This window comes from Crocodylus porosus, unplaced genomic scaffold (genome assembly GCF_001723895.1).
Source record: "Crocodylus porosus isolate Cpor-Errol unplaced genomic scaffold, CroPor_comp1, whole genome shotgun sequence".
Taxonomy (NCBI): domain Eukaryota; kingdom Metazoa; phylum Chordata; order Crocodylia; family Crocodylidae; genus Crocodylus; species Crocodylus porosus.
The window spans coordinates 433833-453665 of record NW_017728900.1 but is presented as its reverse complement, the minus strand read 5'-3'; the positions used below and the strand labels follow the sequence as shown (position 1 = coordinate 453665).

The 19833-nt window shown below is 58.7% G+C and overlaps 3 protein-coding genes across 7 annotated transcripts in view; 2 read left to right on the top strand and 1 right to left on the bottom strand.

Annotated features, from left to right (window-relative positions):
* Positions 1-6924, top strand: part of CORO1B (coronin 1B) — a 12730-nt gene extending 5806 nt beyond the window's left edge. The window contains exons 3-12 of one of the 2 annotated variants that reach the window (XM_019556649.1): positions 1061-1263; positions 1742-1864; positions 2125-2254; positions 3028-3209; positions 3596-3715; positions 4118-4222; positions 4357-4502; positions 4753-4810; positions 5160-5420; positions 5782-6924. In XM_019556649.1, coding sequence (XP_019412194.1) covers positions 1063-1263; positions 1742-1864; positions 2125-2254; positions 3028-3209; positions 3596-3715; positions 4118-4222; positions 4357-4502; positions 4753-4810; positions 5160-5420; positions 5782-5910 — 1455 coding nt within the window. In that variant the 5' untranslated portion in view covers positions 1061-1062 and the 3' untranslated portion in view covers positions 5911-6924. The remainder of the gene's footprint in view (positions 1-1060; positions 1264-1741; positions 1865-2124; positions 2255-3027; positions 3210-3595; positions 3716-4117; positions 4223-4356; positions 4503-4752; positions 4811-5159; positions 5421-5781) is intronic. The other variant, XM_019556650.1, reaches the window with a different exon arrangement.
* Positions 6925-8372: 1448 nt separating this feature from the next.
* On the top strand, positions 8373-13203 carry PTPRCAP (protein tyrosine phosphatase, receptor type C associated protein). The gene is made up of 2 exons (XM_019556657.1): positions 8373-8633; positions 12186-13203. The coding sequence occupies exons 1-2, from the start codon at positions 8415-8417 to the stop codon at positions 12804-12806; spliced, it is 840 nt and encodes a 279-aa protein (XP_019412202.1). The 5' UTR covers positions 8373-8414; the 3' UTR covers positions 12807-13203.
* A 260-nt stretch (positions 13204-13463) lies between these two features.
* On the bottom strand, positions 13464-19833 carry RPS6KB2 (ribosomal protein S6 kinase B2). 4 transcript variants are annotated; one of them, XM_019556651.1, is made up of 15 exons: positions 19727-19832; positions 19536-19570; positions 19195-19315; positions 18424-18492; positions 18178-18325; positions 17890-17947; positions 17254-17354; positions 17057-17147; positions 16846-16936; positions 16367-16474; positions 16040-16102; positions 15681-15758; positions 15050-15157; positions 14677-14789; positions 13464-14431 (listed from the first exon to the last, which is right to left on the bottom strand). In XM_019556651.1, the coding sequence occupies exons 1-15, from the start codon at positions 19796-19798 to the stop codon at positions 14260-14262; spliced, it is 1428 nt and encodes a 475-aa protein (XP_019412196.1). In that variant the 5' UTR covers positions 19799-19832; the 3' UTR covers positions 13464-14259. The 4 variants fall into 4 exon arrangements, with proteins under 4 accessions (XP_019412196.1, XP_019412198.1, XP_019412197.1 ...); XM_019556653.1 differs by lacking the exon at positions 15050-15157 and having other exon boundaries at positions 19727-19833; XM_019556652.1 differs by lacking the exon at positions 16040-16102 and having other exon boundaries at positions 19727-19833.

The following is a 19833-nucleotide window of genomic DNA, read 5'->3' as shown; positions in this document are numbered from 1 at the left end:
ACCACTCCGCTGCCTCCGCCGGGGCAGCCACCCTGGTTTGCCCGCAGGGGGAAGGAAGCTGCCCCTGTCCAGGTGCTCCTGGCTGAGTGGGGTTGGGGTGGCCCCACTCCCCGGGCCGGGGCAGCTGGTTTCTGCGGGCTGGCTCTGGCAGGGCAGAGGCAGGGGGTTCAGGCCAAGGGCCCTGGGACGACCCCTGCGCCAGGTGGCAGTGTTGAGCCCAGACTGGGGGGAGCTGAAGCAAGCAGGGGGTGGGGGGGCACTGTGGGCCAGGGGTGTCACTAGGAGCAGGAGGATAGGGGCCACCACCCAGGCCCCAGCTCAGGCAGGTGGGGGGAAAAGCAGTTGTTGACAGTAGCTGCATCGTTGTAATCGCAAACCGGAAATCATTACTTCTGCTTTGCCCCAACCACATCCCTACTGCGCGCACAGTCCTGGGGCCTCTAATGCGGGACCTGACTGAAATGTGACCCTGATATAGGTGCTTCCCATAAAGACCCGGCCTGCCCCACCAGGGTCACCCCCATTGCAAGGGCAGAGGTGGGGTAAAGCACATGGCATTTGGGGAGGTCTCCTGGCCCGTAGGCTTCATGCCTCACCACACCCCATGGGCCCCTGGCCCATAGCTATATACTGGGCACTGGGGGCTCCAGTCCTGTCCCATCTTCTGGCAGCTCCAGGGTGAGGAAGAGGACACCCAGCCCCTCTCACAACTGCAGCCAGGGCTCAGAAAGCAGTTTCTGCAATGCTCCCTGTTCCCCCACCCACCCATGCACACCTCAGAAGGCATCTGCCACTCTGAAGGCATCTGCCACTTCCTGCCCTATGCTTCTGCATGCCATTGACATGGGTTGTGCCAGCTGCCAGGTCCCCATCACAGAGATGGTTGCATCTCTGACTCGGGTGAAAGGGTCCTATATAAATAGCTAGCGCACTCCCTCTCAGAAATGGCTGCATCTTAGTGCCAAGGTCTTGGTATAAGCAAGTGCTGCGCTCCACCACCCCAGAGATGACTGCTTTTCCAGTGTTGCTGACCCTGCTTTGTGCCCCTGTCCCCCTCCAGCCATGTCGTTCAGGAAGGTCGTGCGCCAGAGCAAATTCCGCCATGTCTTCGGGCAGCCTGTCAAGAATGACCAGTGCTATGATGACATCCGTGTCTCCCGTGTCACCTGGGACAGCACCTTCTGTGCCGTCAACCCCAAGTTCATGGCTGTGATTGTGGAGGCCAGTGGAGGAGGAGCCTTCCTGGTGCTGCCACTGCACAAGGTGAAGGCCAGGCGGGGGCTGGCATGGGGGCTCAGGGCCTGGGAGAGCTGAGAATGGGCCTCTTGAGAACACTAATGGGTTCTGAGGTGGGGCAGGGGTGGGACTTGTAGCAAGCAGTAACAGCAGCGAGTGGTCAGTGTGAGACTAGGAGGCTGAAGGACCTCTCGTCCCTCGCGGGCACACACATACATGGGGCATTAAAGGGGGCAGTGGTTAGGAAGAGCAGTATTGTGGTTCAAAGCTGTAACAGGTGTGCTTGACTGAGTCCCATGTGCCCATTGCCAATATGCACCATGAAATCCACAAGATTCCCAGTGTGGGGGACCCTGAGCTGGGGCAGCAGGGGGTGGTGGGTCAGACATGGGGGACACTGGCAGAGCTGGGGGGAGCCCAGGGCTGGGCTGACAGGGGTCTGCGAGTCAGGATGACAAGGCTGTGTGTGAGGGGATGGGCTGTGACTCTGCCCACCTCTCCACAGACGGGGCGCATCGATAAGTCCTACCCTACGGTCTGTGGGCACACAGGCCCAGTCCTGGATATTGACTGGTGCCCACACAATGACAACGTAATCGCCAGTGGCTCTGAGGACTGCACGGTCATGGTGAGGCTTTGGAGCAATTGTGTGGTGGAGGGAGAGGGGAAGGGTGGAAGGGGAGGGCCGATTCAGTTTGTGGGGAGGGGGTTATAAGGTGGGACACGATCTCTCTGGCTGCTTCTGGCTGACATTCATGGGCCAGTCTGTCCTTTGCCTGAGACTGTCACTGGGTGGAAGGCGGGGCGGAGCAGTTGGGGGGGTCTGTCAGGGCACAACTGGATTCCCCCTACCACAACACCCCCACTCTGACCCCTGTGTACTGGCAGGTCTGGCAGATCCCGGATAATGGGCTGACACTGCCCCTGACAGAGCCCGTTGTGGTCCTGGAGGGGCACTCAAAGCGTATAGGCATCATCACCTGGCACCCAACCGCCCGCAATGTACTCCTCAGTGCAGGTACTGCCCCACTGCTGGCCTGTGGGAGTGGGAGGGCCCAGGGGAGAGCAGTGGGGTGAGATAGGTTGAGTGCTATGGGGTGAGGGGTAGAAGGGCTGGGGCAGCTGGCATGAGAGTCCTCTAGGACTGCTGAAGCAGAGAGGGCAGCTGAGGAACTGGGGGGTTGAGTTGAAGTGTGGGAGGGAGGTTCTTGCATCAAAGGATGGCTGGGCTGGTAGATATTTGTGGGGCCTGGTTCTGGCAGGTAAAGGGGGACAAAGAGGGCTTCGTAGAGACAAGGCTAGGGCCCCCTGAAGTCAGTGGATGGGGGCGGGGGGGCATGGGCCTGAAGCTGAGTGGCTCTAGAGAAGTGATTCTTAATCAGGGTACTGTGGCACCCTGGGGTACTTTAAGATCCTTTCAGGGGTGCTGTGGGGTGCCATGCAGTGTTAACACTGTTAGGTTTACAAACATGATTCACAAGATAAACCCGAAGATTTCAAATAGACCACACCTATGGATTGCTTTCTGAGTTCTTTTCAACAGAAAACTGCTCTATTCTTTTTCTGTAGTAAAAAAAGGAGTGTAGTAAAACTAAGATCTAGCATTTTTTGAGGGGGACCTCGAGTCTAAAAAGATCAAGAACCACTGCTCTAGAGACATCAGGGTAGTGACTGAGTTGAGGGGTCTGGGGATGGAGGGGGAGAACCTGGCCTGTGGGAGTGGGTGGGGCTAGTCCTGATAGTGGTGAGGTTGGGTCCTTTTGTGCAGTGGGTGACCTAGCTGGCCCATAGGCTGTGACAATGTGGTGATCATCTGGAATGTGGGCACGGCTGAGGAGCTGTACCGCCTGGATGACCTGCACCCCGACCTCATCTACAATGTCAGCTGGAACCGGGATGGCAGCCTCTTCTGCTCAGCCTGCAAGGACAAGACCGTGCGCATCATTGACCCCCGGCGTGGGCTGGTCATAGCGGTACGGACTGGCACCTTCCTGTCCCTTCCCACTGTTCCAGCCAGCTCTGCCTCAGCTGGAGATGCTGGGGGGTAGGGCCAGAGGAGCCTGGGGGTAGGCAAGAGGCCTGTTGTGGGGCCTGATCCAGGCCTGGGGACTATTTCTAGGTGCTAACTGCTTCCATTGTCTGGGGTGGGAGGGTCAATTTGACTCTCCACCCTTGTATCAGGGGTTGAGCTTCAGGTTTAGACACAAGGAAGGGGTAATACCAGACCCCCATCTCCTAAACATGCCTCTGGGTTAGGGTGGGAGCCAGCTCCAGGTCTGGCTGGGCTGAGGGGATAAGAAGGGGTGGTGTATCTGCCCTGCCACTTCATTGTCTGTCTGTCTGGCTGTCTGTCCTGCAGGAGAAGGAGCGGGCACATGAGGGGGCCCGGCCCATGCGCGCCATCTTCCTTGCTGATGGCAAGATCTTCACCACTGGCTTCAGTCGCATGAGTGAACGCCAGCTGGCACTCTGGAGCCCGGTGAGCTGCAGGGGCAGGACAACTCAGGGGAGGGCCTGGGGTGAGGAGGAGTGTTCCTGTTTGCTCCCACCATGTAATGGGCTGGGACATCTCATCGTGGGGGTGGCTCGGCTTAAAGAGCCAGGCATCCCTGCAGGCATTAGTGCCCTGCACCCTGGAAGGTGTCTGAGGAGGTAGCTGTGCTGTGCAAGTGAAATCTGTCCTCTTCCCTGCCTCTGTACTCTAAGGCATGGTGCTGGGACATTGCTCTTCTGGCTTAGAACGAGCATGTTCCCAGGTGGGCAAGTGGGACCTGGAGTGTCCATGACATGGCTGGTCATGTCCCCTGGGGGTGTGGCCTGAGTGAGCAGGGTCTTGGAGGTGTGCCCTTCCTCACTACCTGCTCTTCCCCCCACGTCCCAGGATAACTTGGAGGAACCCATGGCACAGCAAGAGCTGGACTCAAGCAATGGAGCCCTGCTGCCTTTCTATGACCCTGACACCAACGTTGTCTATGTCTGTGGCAAGGTAGAGGTGGCAGAGGGAAACTGTTGGGACCTAACCTGAGTGCAAAGATGGGGGCTGATTTGTCAGGGATAGGGAGAGGCAGGGTTGTTACCCCCTACCCCCCATTTTTAACACCTCACCCTGCCCTGGCACAGGGGGACTCCAGCATCCGGTACTTTGAGATCACGGAGGAGCATCCCTATATTCACTTCCTGAACACATTCACCAGCAAAGAGCCCCAGCGGGGCATGGGCTGGATGCCCAAGCGTGGCCTGGATGTCAACAAGTGTGAAATCGCCAGGTGGGGCCTGCCAAGGGGGTGCTGCAGGAACACCTCCTTCTTTGGGGAGGGAGGTGGGGACAGACAAGGGTGGGAAGAAGCAATCCTGATTATGTGGGGGAAGGCCCTTCAGGAGGGAGTGATGACGGGCAGAGGTGAGGGGTGGTTTGGAGGGTGTGATGGGGCTGTCCAAGGATCTTTGTGGGGGCACTTGTAACCCTATCACCCCTAATCTCTGCCTTCACATCTCACTGTCCCTGGGACTTTGCAGGTTCTACAAGCTTCATGAGCGCAAATGTGAGCCCATCATCATGACGGTGCCAAGGAAGGTGAGTGATGGGCAAGGGCCCCTCCCTGGTCTGAAGGTGGTGGTAGTGTCACGTGCTCTGACTGTGGAGGTGGGGGCAGGAGGCTACCTACAGAGGCCATGTTTTTGGGCACTGTCCCTGGTGTGGGGCCTATCCTGGGTCCCCAGCTGCTCTTGGAAGCAGTTTGTGTTCCTTTGTCACCCCCTTTCTGATCCAATTCCCTGGCATTTTTGTGGAGTATACCAGGCTGGAAGCGGCTAGGGGATGCCCAGCCTTGAGGTGATCATGGGAGGTAGAGGTGTGGGTTCATAGGTTGAGGCTATGTGACTAATGCTGGCCGGCTGTCTCTGTCTGTGCCCATGCTGCACAGTCGGACCTGTTCCAGGATGATCTGTACCCGGACACAGCTGGTCCAGAGGCAGCCATAGAGGCCGAGGACTGGGTGGCTGGGAACACAGCGGGGCCAGTGCTGATCTCACTCCGTGAGGCCTACGTACCCACCAAGCAGCGGGACCTCAAGGTCAACAAGAAGAACGTGCTGCATGAGAGCCGTCCTGCATCCCGCCCTGGCAGTGCTGCCCGCCTCAGTGCTCCACCTTCCCTTACCACATCCATGCCCACTGCCACTGTGGTATGTACTGCCCACTACCCCAGGGAGCAGCAGGGATCTGAGAGCTAAGGGGTCATGGGGGCAGCAGTGAGGGAGCAGGGAGCTGGGCTGCGAGTGGTGGAGGCTGAGGGGTCATGGGTGGTGGAGGATGAAGCTGGGGCCAGGTTGGGGCTAGAGAGCAGGGTACTAGGTTGACAGGAGGGGGCAGAGTGCTGGGGGGAGGAGACTTAGAGGTGAAGGGGTCAAGATTTTTGGGCTTGGGGAGCCTAGCGAGCCAGGCCAGGGGTTGGGTTAGGGTGAAAAGGTGGCAGGATCAGGGGCTGGGCATGGGTTTGGGCCCTGGGCAGGGGCTGACATGGGTGCATCTGTCTGTGTGCGTCAGCAGGACAGTGGGCGCCTGGAGGAGGTGCTGCAGGAGCTGAAGAATCTACGGTTAGTGGTGGCAGAGCAGGGCGAGCGCATTGCCAAGCTGGAGCAGCAACTGAGCAGCATGGAGAATGGAGATGTCTAGGTCCCGGGGCTGTCCCCTGCCCTTTGTAATGGTTGTTACACAAACCGGGGTCCTCACGGATTCACCTCTGAGCTGCCAGTAACCCCCTTCTTTATCCCTACCCTGCAGGAGGGGACCCCGGGCTCTGCTCCTGGCTACTGTCCTCCACCCCCAATCCCATGGGGCTGGGGGAGCCTCTTCCTTCCTTTTTTTGTATGGCTGACCAAAATCCTCCACCCCTTAAAGAAGTGGGTCATGCAGACCCTGCCCCAACCCCCGCTTCCTACCCCAAAATCCCCACTGCCTTACTCAGTGCCGCCCCCTCCTGGCAGCTCCTCTCTGAGCGGGTGGGGCTGGCTCTGTCCGTAGGTACTTAGCTCTCACATGCGTCCTTAGCGGGTGTGGTGACCTCCTTGGCCTTGTCTGTCCCTGGGCTGGGGTTGTGGGTTAGTCCCGTCTCTGCCCATGTGCCCTCTACCCTGAGCCATTACCCTGGGAAGGAGCCTCTGCTCTCTTAACCCCTCTCCTACCTGCAGTGCACACCTCTGCCCCAGGACTGGGCAGGGCAGAAATCCACTGGTTGACCCAGCAGCCCCTTCCTGTGTAAGGGAGCAGCCCTAGCCCCCGTGGGGGGGGCAGGTCTGTGGGTCCTGCTCACTCAGCCCCCTCCCCATGTGTTGTATTGAACCCCCTTCTGGTAACATCCAACACCCTCTTGGGGAGAGTGGGGGCACAGCACTGGGCATGATGGCAGCCTTGTGTGGCTGCCGGGACCAGGTAGTGGAGTTGTGGGGAGGGGGCAAAGTGATTAGACCAGGGTCCAGGACCAGGGAGCTACCAGCCCCTGGCCCAGATTCTATGTTTTGTCTGTCTGTCTGTCCAGTTGTTTGTCCATGCAAGGGGCCAGGCTTGTCAGGGACCATTCCCACTCTTCCCCAATGGTGGAGCAAGCTCCTACAGGAGGAGAGAAAATACACAGCCTGTTCAGGGTCGAGATCTATATTTTCACTCCAAATAAAAGGTCTTTATTATAAACACCTCTGGTCAAGAGCTTTTCTTCCAAGCAGTGGACATGGGGGACCTGGGGTGGGAGTTGTGCATGCCTTGCTGCTGCTGCTCCTGATAACAGCACCTGTTGTCCTGTCTGGGGCAGCCTGCTTGGCACTGAACAGTTGGGCCTGTGTGTCTCCTGGCATGGCAAACCCTGAAAGTGGTAGGGCAGGGAAATGGCAAGGGCCAGACTGCCCAGCTGGTGCTTGGAACAGCCTAGGAACAGCCCGCCCCAACAGGGCACCATCAGAGCTGGGGCTGCCACCCCCACGAGCTGGTTAATGGAGAGGGGCATAGTAGGAGTTATCTGGTGGATTCCTCTGCAGTGCTGGCAGGTCAGAGGCCATGCTATGTGGGCCCTTCCTGTGGACAGGAAACTCCTAGCATCCCCTTCCGCTTAGCCTGCAGGTGGAGACTAAATGTGTCTCGTTCCTCCCCTCACCCCTCTTCTGCCCCGCCTGTCCCAGTGGCTCTTTTCTTCCACACACCATGAGGCAAGAGATGGAGCCACCAACATGGTACCATTTGGGGCCAGGGTAATTGAGCACCACAGGACTTGGCAGATGTGCCCTGACTTCCTGCCCATGCGGCACTGAAAAAGAATGGGCGGGGAGCATTTTCCAGCAATGGGGGTGCAGCTGTGGTTTGCGCCTTTCTGTCAGGCTCAGGCAGGGGCTGCTGCGTGGGAAGCAGGAAGTCAGTGGTCACAGCTAGCGAGGTGACACGGTAGCAAAGCACGGCAGGAAATGGTGCTGCAGAGTGCGCAGAGCCAGGGAGTGCTTGCCGGGGGGAAAGTTGGGTGTGTGAACCCTTGCACTGGTGTGCTGGAAGGGGACCATTTCCCCTTTGGGGCTGACAGAGAGGTGGCAGGGGCTAAGCTCTAAGCCCTTTTGCCTGTGCAAGGGGGAAGAAGGACAGATAGGAACTGAGCCTGTAATAAAATCTACTGGTATCAGGCTCCCATGCAAGCTGGGTGAGTGCCCAACCAGGGCAGGGGTGGGTGTGTGGGGGCACCCCAGACATACACATGAGGGAGCATGTGAGAAGGGCAGGGCAGCTCTTCAACCCACCTTCCTACAATTCCCAGTCAGGCTGCAGCAACCTCCCAGTAGATTGTGTCCCTGGAGGCAGAGGGTGGGTGCAGTTGCCCAGGCGGCCCCAGGCCTCTATACCATGGCAGCCCTGCAGTCACTGCAATTGCCATCTTGAGTGTGTCCTTCCCCCCACCTTGCTCCAAGTCCTTGTGAGCTTACAAACCCCTCAGGCAGCCATGTGCCAATTCCATTGTAGGTAATTATGTGGGCAGGTCTCAGTCTTGGCACCAGAAGGGCCAAGCAGCCAAGCAGTGGGGCACTGGGGCCTGGTGAGCCCAGCTTCCTAGGGCTGGGGGTGTGAGAGGAAGATACTCCCATAGCTCTTGCCCCTGGGGCAAATCCAAGTTCTCCCCCCCTCACACCCATCCACAGTAGCCCACTATGCACAATGACTCTGTGCCTCTGAGCAACTTGCAGAAGGTGTCCCCCAGGGGGCTGCACAGACTGTGGCAGCTGCGCTCCGGCACTGGCAGGAAACACCTGCATGTGCACTGCCTCCCCACTCCCCGCCTTGCATGCACGTCTCACTTGCAGCCAGTTGGAGCAGAAGCCCCTGTGCTGCGAGGAGCTGCGATCTGCCCTGGGCATTTCCTCACAATGGTGAGAGACCTGAGGTGCCAGAGAAGGGAGGGGAACCCCGGGAGTGGTGGAGCTGGCAGGAGGGGGTGTGGATGAGAAGCAGGCTCCCCTGCGGCGGGAGGACAGCAGGTCACTTTTTTCTGGGGTGCCAGGCTGGGCCAGGTATGCTGGGGGAGGAGGGGGTGCAGGAGGCACCAGTGGCGCAGGAGTCTTAGCCATGTCTCTTGCACATGGCGCCAGTCCGCCAGCACTTGGTTTCCAGCATGGCTGATGTGGGCAGTTCCCTTACCCCAAAGGTGCTCCTGACAGGGCTGGGGGACACCCTCCCACTTCATTCTTCATTGGGCAGGTTCTGGAAGAGGCAGGGGTATAGGGTGGGGCCCCCAGCTCTCCCCCACACCTGGCCACTCCCAAAATGTCTGCACACCCCAACTCGGGGAAGATGCTGTAGGGGCCTGGGCTGGAGTTGAACCTCTGGTGGGAGGACTACAGGGAAGAGTTACCCCCATCATAACAGGCTGATCTTCGGTGTGTGGTGACCTGGTTGGTGCAGGGGTGCATCCCACTGCTTTCCCCATCCCCAAACGGCAGAGGGATCTGCTCTGTAGATAGGAGCTACCTCCCATTCCACCCGCTCCCTGTATTCAAGCACCAGCGAACCCACAGGTGCAGAGCCACGGGAAATCCATTCCCTCCCCCCCCCACCTGCCAAAAGCAAGGTCCCTGCTGCCACACATGGCTCTCACCCTGTCTCCTCCCTTCCATGGGTGCCTTGTGCCCTCCATACCACACCCTCTTTGACTGCCTCCCCCAACATATCCCCGCTGTTTGGTTTCAGCCACTTCCACCCCTTCATTACACCCATCTTCACCTTAACTCTGGCCCTACCCACTCCCAGAGGGGGATGCTTGGGAGAGGATTAAGGGAACAGGAAGAGACTTGGACAGGACAGGAAGAGTGCTTCATGGTTTGAGTTGAGCACTGTCCTGGCACTGAATAGAACTAACAAGAGTCAGTGATGGAGAAGGGGGTCAGCTCTGCTGGGGGATCTGAGCCCCTTCTCCCATGGGTGGCATAAGGAGAGGCAGGTGCCTGGGATGGAGCAGGATTCTCATCAGCACTGTGGGCTGTCTCAGGAAGGCACATTGTCACACTATGGGCACTGGCAACAGGGCAGAAGCGTGAATGCCAGGCTTGGGTGGGAATTGTGCCAGGGGCAGAGTGCTGAGCATGGCTGGGGCTGAAGTTCTGAACCCCTGAATTCACAGGAGTGGGTGTGAACTCAGGCCAGGCCAGTGGCTACACATAGATAAGGCACTGGACTTTGGCCTGCAGGCACTCAGGCGAGGGGACAGCCTGCACTGGCCAGATTGGAAGAGACCTTACAGGGATGCAGCCACCCCAAGACTACGTCCTGGCTGTGCCTTAGCTTCTTGGCAACAGTCTACTGAGCCACAGTCCACCCTGTGGTCCCATCTCACCCCCATTTTGCCCCCCACTGGCTCTGATCACCCCAGGGGCCCAGTGGGAGAGAGATGGATTGGACTTGCTGCCAGAAGCCCCCTATCCTCAGTCAAAGTGGATGCCCCCACCCAGGACAGGGCAGGGAGGGGGAGAGGACTGCAGCAAAGGCCAGTTCCCCTGAGACATAGCCCACAGCCCTCCACCGTTCCAGCCCTGGGGTCTCCCCCGGCTCTGCCAGTGCCCTTTGCTGACATCTGCTTGGACTGTAACATGGAGCTGAAGCAGAAGCTGGTTCCCAGGTAGGAGGTGGCATCACAGACAAGGCTGGTGGGAACCAGAGACAGCCTGGCACTTCCTGGTTTGAACTGGGGATGCTTTAATGGAATCACGAAGCCCCTTTGCCCATGTGTAGGGGTCAGCCTTGCTTTCATTCTCTTTCACTCCACTGCTAATGGGTACACCTCCTGCCCCATCATCTATCCAGGGCAGTGTGGAGCCAGCTACATCTTGCTAGGTGAGAGAGGAATCTTTTTACCAAACAAACCCACTGCAACACAGGCTGCGAGTGACCTGCCCTGCCCTCTCCATAAGACTCAAAGTCATCTACCTCCCCCTGGAAGCCACCCCTAATGAGTGCACTAAACCTCTCTTGCAGAGAGAAAGCTTTCCAGGGGAATGTAGGATCCTATAGCTCAGCACCAAGCAACACCAGCATCCAGTGGCAGGCCCCAGCCCTGAGAGGATGTAGTCCCCCAGGATACAGACTGCAATGCTTAGTTTCTTACAGCTTGGGGCTCTAGCTGGCTGCTTACACCAGAGTTCGGACTTACCACTCAGCCTCCTGCTTTAGCTACCAGCACAGAGGCACAGGGGTTTGGACGAGTCTCTGCTGGGCCCTGCTGTTGTTGCAGAGCTGCCTCTTACACTTTTGGGGCTGGTGATAGCAACGGCAGCTGACCACAGCTTCCTGTCAGCTAGCCCAGAAGGCGGCAGAAACCCGCGCCCACGGGTGCTGCGAGCCAGGCATGACAGGTATGAGCTCATGGCCCATGCTTGCTGCTACCCAGTAGTGCAAACAAGTGACACCACACCACAGTCTTAGTCCCTGAGAACAGCAGACTTCAGAACTGTCATTGGCCCAAGAGCAGGTACAGGCGCTATGAAGAAGCTCAACAGAAACAGCCCCTTCCACTGTATGACATAGGGCTTTGCAACTAGGGAAAACCCAAGACCCAAGCATAACCCATACCTCTCCCCTGATGGCCCCCTGCTCTACCAGCTCTGGACTTCTCCTCTCCCTCCCCCCACCCAACTCTGATGCTGCTCACATGCACAAGCCTGCACTGAGCTTGCATGCTGATAAACCACTCTGCTCTCTCTGCAGCCTTTAGCTAAGGAGTTTAGCCTGCACTGTCAATTCAGGCTCAGTTCAGAGCAGCCAAGACACCAGTTCTGAGCCACAGCCACCTGCAGCAGCTGTCAGCACAGAACAGTTTAGGGGAGACACTCAAGGACAAAATTAGCAAGAGGAAGATTCTTTCTGCTGACAGGCCAAGCCAAGGATGTTTTCTGGCTGGGATAAAACACCAGGGACCTACAGGGGCTGGGAATTAATTCTAAACAGCCCAATGCCTGTGTTTGGCTACTGTAAGGAGCTGGTGACATGCTGGGGTTACTCCATCCACATGCTCGCTCAACCTGCCTGCAGTTTAACTGCAATGCAACAGGAACAGCAGTTCCTACACCCTTTAGCAGCCAGGCGGGACATGCATGCATTACTTCTGCCACCTGTAGGTGGATCTGTGCCTGGTGCTCTCAGGCCCTGGGGAAAGGTACAGCATGGAAAGTCCCAGGCCAGGAAGGCAAAGACCGCTTGCTTAAGGTGTGTGCGTGTGTGTGTGTGCATGTGCGTGTGTGTGTCAGAGGGAGAGGGGGTGTACAAGGCTGGGAAAGTTGCCAGCAGGTGCTAAGGAAGGGAAGGGAAGGGAAGGGAAGGGAAGGGAAGGGAAAGGGGTGGGGTGGCCCTTGGCACAGTGCCCAAGAAGTACAAGGCTCTGGGCACATCTCTGCCAATTGGCACCTAACCCTACTCCCATTTCCACCTTGCAGGGGCTGCGGCCATGGGGAGCGTTGCTCCTGCTGCTGCCAGGCACTGTGCTAGGCTCCAGCCAGAGTGGGGATAAGGACTCCATCACTGTGGTCCTCTTGGTCCTCTTCTTACTGCTACTGCTCCTGGTGCTGGCCCTGGCCTGGCACAAGCTGAGCAAGGACTCGGATGGCAGGTACCACCCCAAGCGCCTCTGCCAACCCCACCGGGCACTGGCAGCACTGAGGGCATGCTGGCAAGTATTGCGAGGGAGGTCTTCCTCCATGAAAAGCTGGCAGGAGGAGTGTGATGATGATGATGAAGATGAGGAGGAAGAGGAAGAGAAGGAGGAAGAGAAAGAGGAAGAACAGAAGCTGTGTGACATGGAGGAAGGCAAAGGAAGACAGGAGCAGCACAGCCAGGAGGAACAGGATGAGATGGAGGAGGAGGAGGAAGATGACAAGGATGTGGATAGCATCCCAGCATTTCTTGAGACCACCAAAGGATCACAGGCGGCCATATGTGCCATGGAGGGGGGTAGCGCTGAAGCCCTGCTCAGCAACCTGCACTCCTTCTCCGGCACAGCCACCTGGGAGGACAGCCCTGGGGAGGGGGCCAAAAACCAACACGTCACTGCCCTCTAGGGGCAGCTGAGGAAAGGACATGCATGAACTCTTCTGGGGGATCCAGGGGTGCTTCTCCGGAGCACTAGAAGTCCGTCCCCACCCCACAACGCTGTCAGCTCTACAAGTCTCTAACAGACTGCACCCCCCCACTCCTCCCTCCAGAGACTCCTTGCTCCCTGCGTCCCCCAAAAGTGTAGCTTGCTCCGCTCCTTTCAGTGCCAGGGAACCCTACCCCCTGCCCTGACTGGCACTGCCTGCAGTCTGTGCGGAGAAAAGTGGTGCAGTCTGGTGGGATACTGAGGCGGGGGGAGGGGGGAGAGGGCAAGGATCTCCACACTAGGTGGGATTGGCTGTACAGGCAATGCGGCTCTGTTGTAGGCACTAATAAATGGGTGACACTGCCCACAGTATGGCAGCCTCCGCCCCTTCATCTGTATGGGAAGAAGAGGTGTCAAGGGGTGGAGTTAAAAGGAGGTGGAGAAGCCTGAGTACCCACGCCTTGGTAAGGGAAAGGAACAGGGACCCTGGCCCTGCTGTCACCTCCCTATCCCAAAGAAAGGTGGGAGCACAGCATGAGCACAGAAAGGACCTCCTCCAACAACTCACACGCAAGACCTAGTATTGACAGTGACCCACAACCCACACCCCTGAAATGAAGGGTGGGCCAGACTCCAGCCTGATCCAGTCTTTAATTGGCACAGATACAGCAGCAGCGGCAACAGCAGCAAGGGCCCTGCTACCACACTCAGGGGGCTTGCCAGCCCCAATAGACATTTCCCCCATCCCCCAGCCAGGGCACCCTCCCCACCCAGGGGCAGGCACAATGCAGCCGCCCCTCAAATGCCGAGCACCGTTTAGCACAGGACTGCAAGAGACCTCCCAGGTCAGAGCCTAGTACCCATCCTGCCTTACCCCTACCCCTGCACACACGTGCCCACACACCCTTGCTTGCATACAACTCCCCCCCACACACACACACACAAAGCTCACTCATGCCTACACACACAAAGCTCACACTCACACTTCATGCAGCTTCCTACCACCAGTCCCCTTCCCACCCACATGTCAGCCCATCTCCCCAGAACACAACCATGATTTGCAGCAATAAAAACTGAGCACCAAGTGAAGGGTTATGAGCCCCAAGGCAAAGGTCACAGGCCAGTGGCTGATGGGGAGGAGGGCATCCAGGGCATGTGCCCAACCCCAAATGCACCCACCCCACCTGCCCAAAGCTGGGCCCCTCCAGGGCCAGAGAAGCACAGCACTGCAAGCATCTCCTTCCAAGTCCATCTGGGCTGGGGGCCCCAGTGCCCCACGAGCCCCACCCAGTTCCCGAGGGTCACACACACCCCTCACGAGTCACCGATGGGTCAGGCACCTGCATGGGGAACCACCCCTACAGGGCCCCTTGTGCCAGCCCACGCTGAGCCTCCTGCCCAGGCAGGAATGCTGCTTCCTCCCTCCCCCACAGCTACCTCGGCACCCGGCCCCGGCCCCCCTTCTGTTTCTTGGCACCTGCCGGGGTCTTGATGGGCAGGGGCGCTGTGCCCTCTGGGGGGGGCGGAGGCAGTGTGGACCCCAGCTCCATAGGCTCCATGGTGGGGCTGGGCTTGAAGGCCTCGAAGGGAGAGAACTTCACAGGGCTGAAAGGAAGGAGGAAATAAGACTCCAGGAGGCCAAGAAGAGATGGACCCCACACTACTCAACCAATAAGATCCCCTCTGCCCCAGCTCACACATGGGCACTGGACTTAGTGCCCCTACCCCATTCCCCACTACTAAGTCTGCTACTCCTGGCTCCCTGCTCTGGGGTTGGATGGGAGCTGGTGCCTCCTACAAGGCAAGATGTGCTTGAAGACAGAGTGTGGCCATGACCTCAGAGGCCATACCTTACAGGCGTCCTGGGACTGCTGTTGAGGCGGCGAGGGGAGCGCACCTTGGGTTGGAAGGAGAAGCCCTCCTTAATGCTCTCCAGCACCGACGGGGCCACATAGGTGAATCCCTGCAGGGAGACAGAACCCTGGGTCAAGGAGACAACTCAGTCACTCCGCCACCCATACCACCTCTGCTGAGGAGGTAGGGCTGGGTAGTGTAAGTCCCTTCTCTTCCCCCGGTATCACAATGCCCCTGCTGAGGAAGGTGGGGCTGAGCAGTGTAAGCTCCACCCACTCCCACGATGTCACAGCACTGGATGTCTTGGGCAAAGGTGACTCCTTCAGCCCTCTTTTCCCAGCCTGTCCCAGTCTCTGGGGCAGACCCTACCAGGAAGGCCTGGTTGGCACTCTCGCTGATGGAGGCATCGTCAGGGCTGTCCACGGGAGTCTGGCGAGTGAACCGGGTGTCGAACTGGCTGACGTCATCATCCGATTGCTGTGGCGGGGGAAGGGAGGAGGGTCAGTGGCAGATAGGAGGGTGGCCTGGTACTAGCCCCAGCCAGAAACCCTGCCCTCCCCTTCCAGGGTCTCCACGCTGGACTCTTGTGCCTTGCACTGCTTCCCCAGACAGTTGGATCCCATCCCCTATCCCGACTTCTCCCTGACCATGGGGATGGGAACTTCAGTACCAACTGGGGCACATCCACTTTGCCTGCTGTCCTGGATGTCTGGCTCCCTTTCTTTGTCACCCTCGGCCCCTGCCGCTGCAAGGCCTCGCTATGGACAAGAACCCTGCCCTGCCCTGCCCTGCCCAGCACTGCCCTGATGTCAGGGATTCCAGCTCCTCTTCTGAACTCAGCCTGCTGGGCTCAGACTTGGCAGGTGCCCTGGGGGCAGTGCAATGACTCTGTCTTGCCCCCTGGAGTGCAGGACTGTAATCAGGCAAGGCCCACTTCAGCCATGCACTGACCCTGTACTGGCAGTGAGTAAGGGAGCAAGGCAAGGGAGTAGGGCAATACCAGGCAGGGCTTGAAGGGTGGGTCCAGCTTCCGTGCCAGCAGGTCATCCCAATTGACGTGACGGAAGAATGGCTGTTTCTGCAGGGACAGAGGCACAGGCAGGAGGTCAGAGGGAGCATCGAGCTTAGCAGCCCCCAATCCCAGTGGTGGAGAGGTACCAAGCACCCTCCCCAGGGCTCCTCATGCAGACGTCTGGTGGGGTGAAGCTCCCTGTCCTCTGCTCAAACACACACCCCATTCCAGGTGTGGGGAGGCTGCCTGCTGGGCCCCAAATTTGCATCACAGCCCCGAGCAAGAAATGGACCTCTTTGGGATCTCTTGCACCCCTACTCCAGAGGACACCCCCCACCTCTGTCTACCTGCACATCAGCCGCATCGCCTGCCCCTCCCCCGATTCTTTGGCCGGGGTTTCTCTTGAGGAACTAGAAGAGATGGAGAATAAATGAGAGCATGGTGCAAGTGGATCCCAACTCCCTCTCCTTCATCCCCTCCACATACAGCTGTTTGTGGTCATAGCCATTTTGGTGCGACGCCCCCCACAAACCCCCAAAGATTAGCTTGGCTCTGTTTCAAGCAGGCTGCTGGGCTGGGGTCAGCCATTTCAAGGCCAGAAGCACCAGATTGAGGGTCACGAGAGCAATCTGGGCACCACTACTGGGGGCGGGGGCAGGGGGCACAAGTGGTACCTTTTTGAGCAGGTCACGGGCGTCAGGAGTCAAGTAGGGCGGCAGAACCAGCTTGCCCTTGAGGATCTTGTCAATGGTTTTCTTTCGGTTCTCTGCAGTAAAGGGCGGCTGCAAAGGAAGTGTGGACAGGGCTGAGCGCAGGCATGGGAGGGGGCCCACCAGAGATGCAGGGGCGAAGAGGGACAAATGAGGGTCCAGGTCAGGTCAGGGACAGGGCTCAGCTCAGCACTGGGACAAGGGCACTGGAGGGGGCTTAAAATAAAAGCCTGGGTGGAGGGCACAGAATGAAGCAGGGGGAGTCAGGGGGCTGCATGGGGTGACAGGGGAGGACTGTAGCAAAGGGTGGTGGGGCACCATGCCAGGCTGGGCCAAGGCACCTTCACACTGTTAGTGTGCTCCCACCCACACAGCTTGGTGTGTCCATTTCCCCCACCGGCCATGCCCCCGCCCCCCCAGGTAACAGCACGAGCAGGACTTGCCGATCCAGTGAGCATGTCATACATCAAGGCCCCAAGGCTCCACCAGTCCACAGCACAGTTATGCCCGCTCCGCACCAGGATCTCTGGAGCCCTAGGGATGGGCAAATGCACCCTAAGCCACTGACCCACTAAGGGTGGGGACAGGGGCAGATCTCTGGGAGGAGGCTGCAGGGGAAGCATGGGGTTTGGGGCAGGGCTCACTGTCACCTACATGTATTCAATGGTGCCACAGAAAGTATGGGTGACAGCTCCATCATGGATGGACTCCTTGCACAGCCCAAAGTCTGTCAATTTGATGTGCCCTTTACGAGAGGAGAAAAGAGCTCAAACATCAGACCCTGCAACGCTGGGCATTTTCTGGTGAAACTCAGGCCTAGGCACGTTCTCCCCCCGTGCACGGAGCTGTACCTTGGCTATTCAACATGATATTCTCTGGCTTGAGGTCCCGGTAGATTATCCCGTTGGAGTGGAGGTGGCCCAGGGCCAGCGTGATCTCACTCAGGTAGAAGCTAGGGCATACATGTGTAGAAGGTGTTAATATGGGCCCTGCAGCGGGGAGGTGCTGCAGGGAGGGAACAGTTCCTGCCACTGCCAGCAGGGGGTGCCTGTAGACATTGCCCAAGCCTGCATACTGCGGTTTTACCTACAAGGGCAGGGGGTGGTGCCAACCCCTTGGACAACCCCTGGTGGCTGATTCCAACCCTCAGCTGTCTTCTCTGGGATGCTGTGCTCAATACCAGCACCCAGGTGGCTTCAAAGGCCCATTCCCCACAGGATGCTTGCACAATACAATCATATTGTGTGCCAAGTCTGACAGAGGACATGGGCCAAGGGCAGAGCAGCCACCTGGCTGAAGAGGGAGCTGGGGGGATGTTTTCCAAATGAGAGTTACAGCACAGCTGACAAGAGCTCCTGGCTACTCCAGCCCCAGCCTCTCCCACCAGGGGAACAATGTGCAGAGTGGGGCAGGAGCAAGGGCTGTGAGGGAGAGCCTAGCTACCCCAGCCCCAGACTTCCCCTCAGACTGCAGTGCCTTTCACTGACCACGCTGTGTCCTCCAGGAAGATGCCCTCCCGTTCCAGCTGCATGAAGAGTTCTCCGCCTGCAAACACACACAGGAGGAGAGACAGAGCAAAGTGCATGAACCTTACAGATGCATCCCAGCTCCTGCCCTACACATCCCACCTCCAGAGTGGACACAGAGGCAAGCTGGGACCAGCTCTTTCTGGATCCCAAGCCATTAATTGCCTTGGGGAGCACCAGGCTCCAATGGGGCACCAACATACTGCTCAGACCTACCCTCACCCCTGGCCCTAGCCCCACCCTACATACCACTCAGGCACTCCAGGATGAGGTAGAGCTTGCCGCCTGTCTGGAAGGCATAGATCAGGTCCACGATAAAGGGGTGCTTGATGGCCTCTAGGATGTTCCTCTCGGCCTTGGTGTGAGCCGTGTCCTTGGCATTGCAGGCAATCTTAGCCTGGAGAGAGACAGTCACACAAAGAGCAGCTTTAGGAAGCCAGTGCGGGGCGCTCGTGAGTTCAGTGACAGCAGGACAAAGGTTGGCAACATAGTTACCTTCTTCAAAACCTTCATGGCAAAGATTCTCCCTGCATTTGTGCCCTGCACTTTCCGCACCTGGAAGACCTGCCGGGAAACAGAGGCCATGAGGGCACGCACAGCATGGGCAGGCATGGAGCTCCATCCCCTGCCAGCATCAGGTAGGCCACTCCCGACTACTCCCCCTGCACACATAAGCACCACACAGTGCTTGCACCGTGTTTCATGGGAGGTCTAATTTGCGGGCAAGGGGCCTGGCTCCCATTCTGCTCTGTGAGCTTAACTCCCCAGCTGGACTACATCTCCCGTGCTGCACTGTGGCCACAGGACTGCCAAGAATAATGCAGCACCTCCCCCTGGCCCAGAGGCTGCCTCATGGGAGCTGCAGTCCAGCTGAAAGGCTGGGTCCACAGAAGAGAATGGGGGGCCCAAGGGACCTGGACTCCAATTCCCACACGGCATTGAGGCAGCTCTTAACCCAACAGTCTGATTAGTGTGCATGCTGGACAAGATGCCCACCCCAATGCAGCACCCCAGAACAGCCCCTGGTAAGGGTCCCAGCGCTCTGCCCTGAAGCCGTAGGGCCTCTCCCGCCCCCTTGGTGTCTTTCACAGTAACATCTTACTGGAAGGTGTGGGAGAAAAAAGCAGAAGTGAAACACGGTCCCTTCTCAGTGCCCTTCCCCACCTGCAGGGGAAAGAAATGGAGTAGGAGGCAGGTGTGCTTGAGGGATGGAGCGCCCTCCCCATCCCCCCCGGCCACACGCTAGCATTGTGCCATCGCCCCTACCTTGCCATAGCCGCCTTTGCCCAGGACACGCAGGAGCTCAAAGCAGTGGGGGCCGATGCGCTCAGGACCATTGTTGACACTGCTCTCCGAGATCTCAATCTCTTCATAGTGCCCCACGGGCCTGGGGGGGACGAGACAGCTCTTAGCAGGGGCAGACGGGAGGGGAGTCACAGGGAGCTGGGGTGGGGGGCAGGCACGGAGAGAGGGCAGCAGACGGGGGGACGGCTGGGAAAAGGGGCCAGCTCTAGGTCCTTGGGTGCCGCCAAGGCGCTGGCTCCTCCCCGCGCCGGGGAAGAAGAGCAAGGTGAGAAAAGGGCCGCCCTGTCCCCTGCGCGACTTACTCCAGGCCATTGCCCCGCAGCTCCAAGTCCATCTCCTAGGAGAGAGGAGAAGGAAAATCAGCCTGGCCCCTGCCCCAGCGCCGCGGGGCCCCAGACCTGGCACCACCAAGGTCAAGGCTGGGCTGGCAGCCCGGTGCTCCGGCTCCTGCAGGGCTGGCAGGGTGGGTGCAGCCGGGGTGCCCCCGACTCACCGCGCCCAGCTCCGGCTCCTCCCCCTCACTGCCCTCCTCCGTCTCCAGGTCGATGTCGAACACCCCGGCCATGGCGGCGGCCCCGGGACCCCCCCGCCGCGTCACCG

Coding starts and splice junctions, on each gene's coding strand:
- PTPRCAP (XM_019556657.1), top strand. CDS start 8,415: ATGCACAATGACTCTGTGCCTCTGAGCAACTTGCAGAAGGTGTCCCCC. Junction 8,634..12,185: donor CTGGGCATTTCCTCACAATG/GTGAGAGACCTG, acceptor TCCACCTTGCAG/GGGCTGCGGCCATGGGGAGC.
- RPS6KB2 (XM_019556651.1), bottom strand. CDS start 19,798: ATGGCCGGGGTGTTCGACATCGACCTGGAGACGGAGGAGGGCAGTGAG. Junction 17,948..18,177: donor CATCCTGGAGTGCCTGAGTG/GTATGTAGGGTG, acceptor GTGTGTTTGCAG/GCGGAGAACTCTTCATGCAG. Junction 14,432..14,676: donor AGTCCCAGGACGCCTGTAAG/GTATGGCCTCTG, acceptor CCTTCCTTTCAG/CCCTGTGAAGTTCTCTCCCT.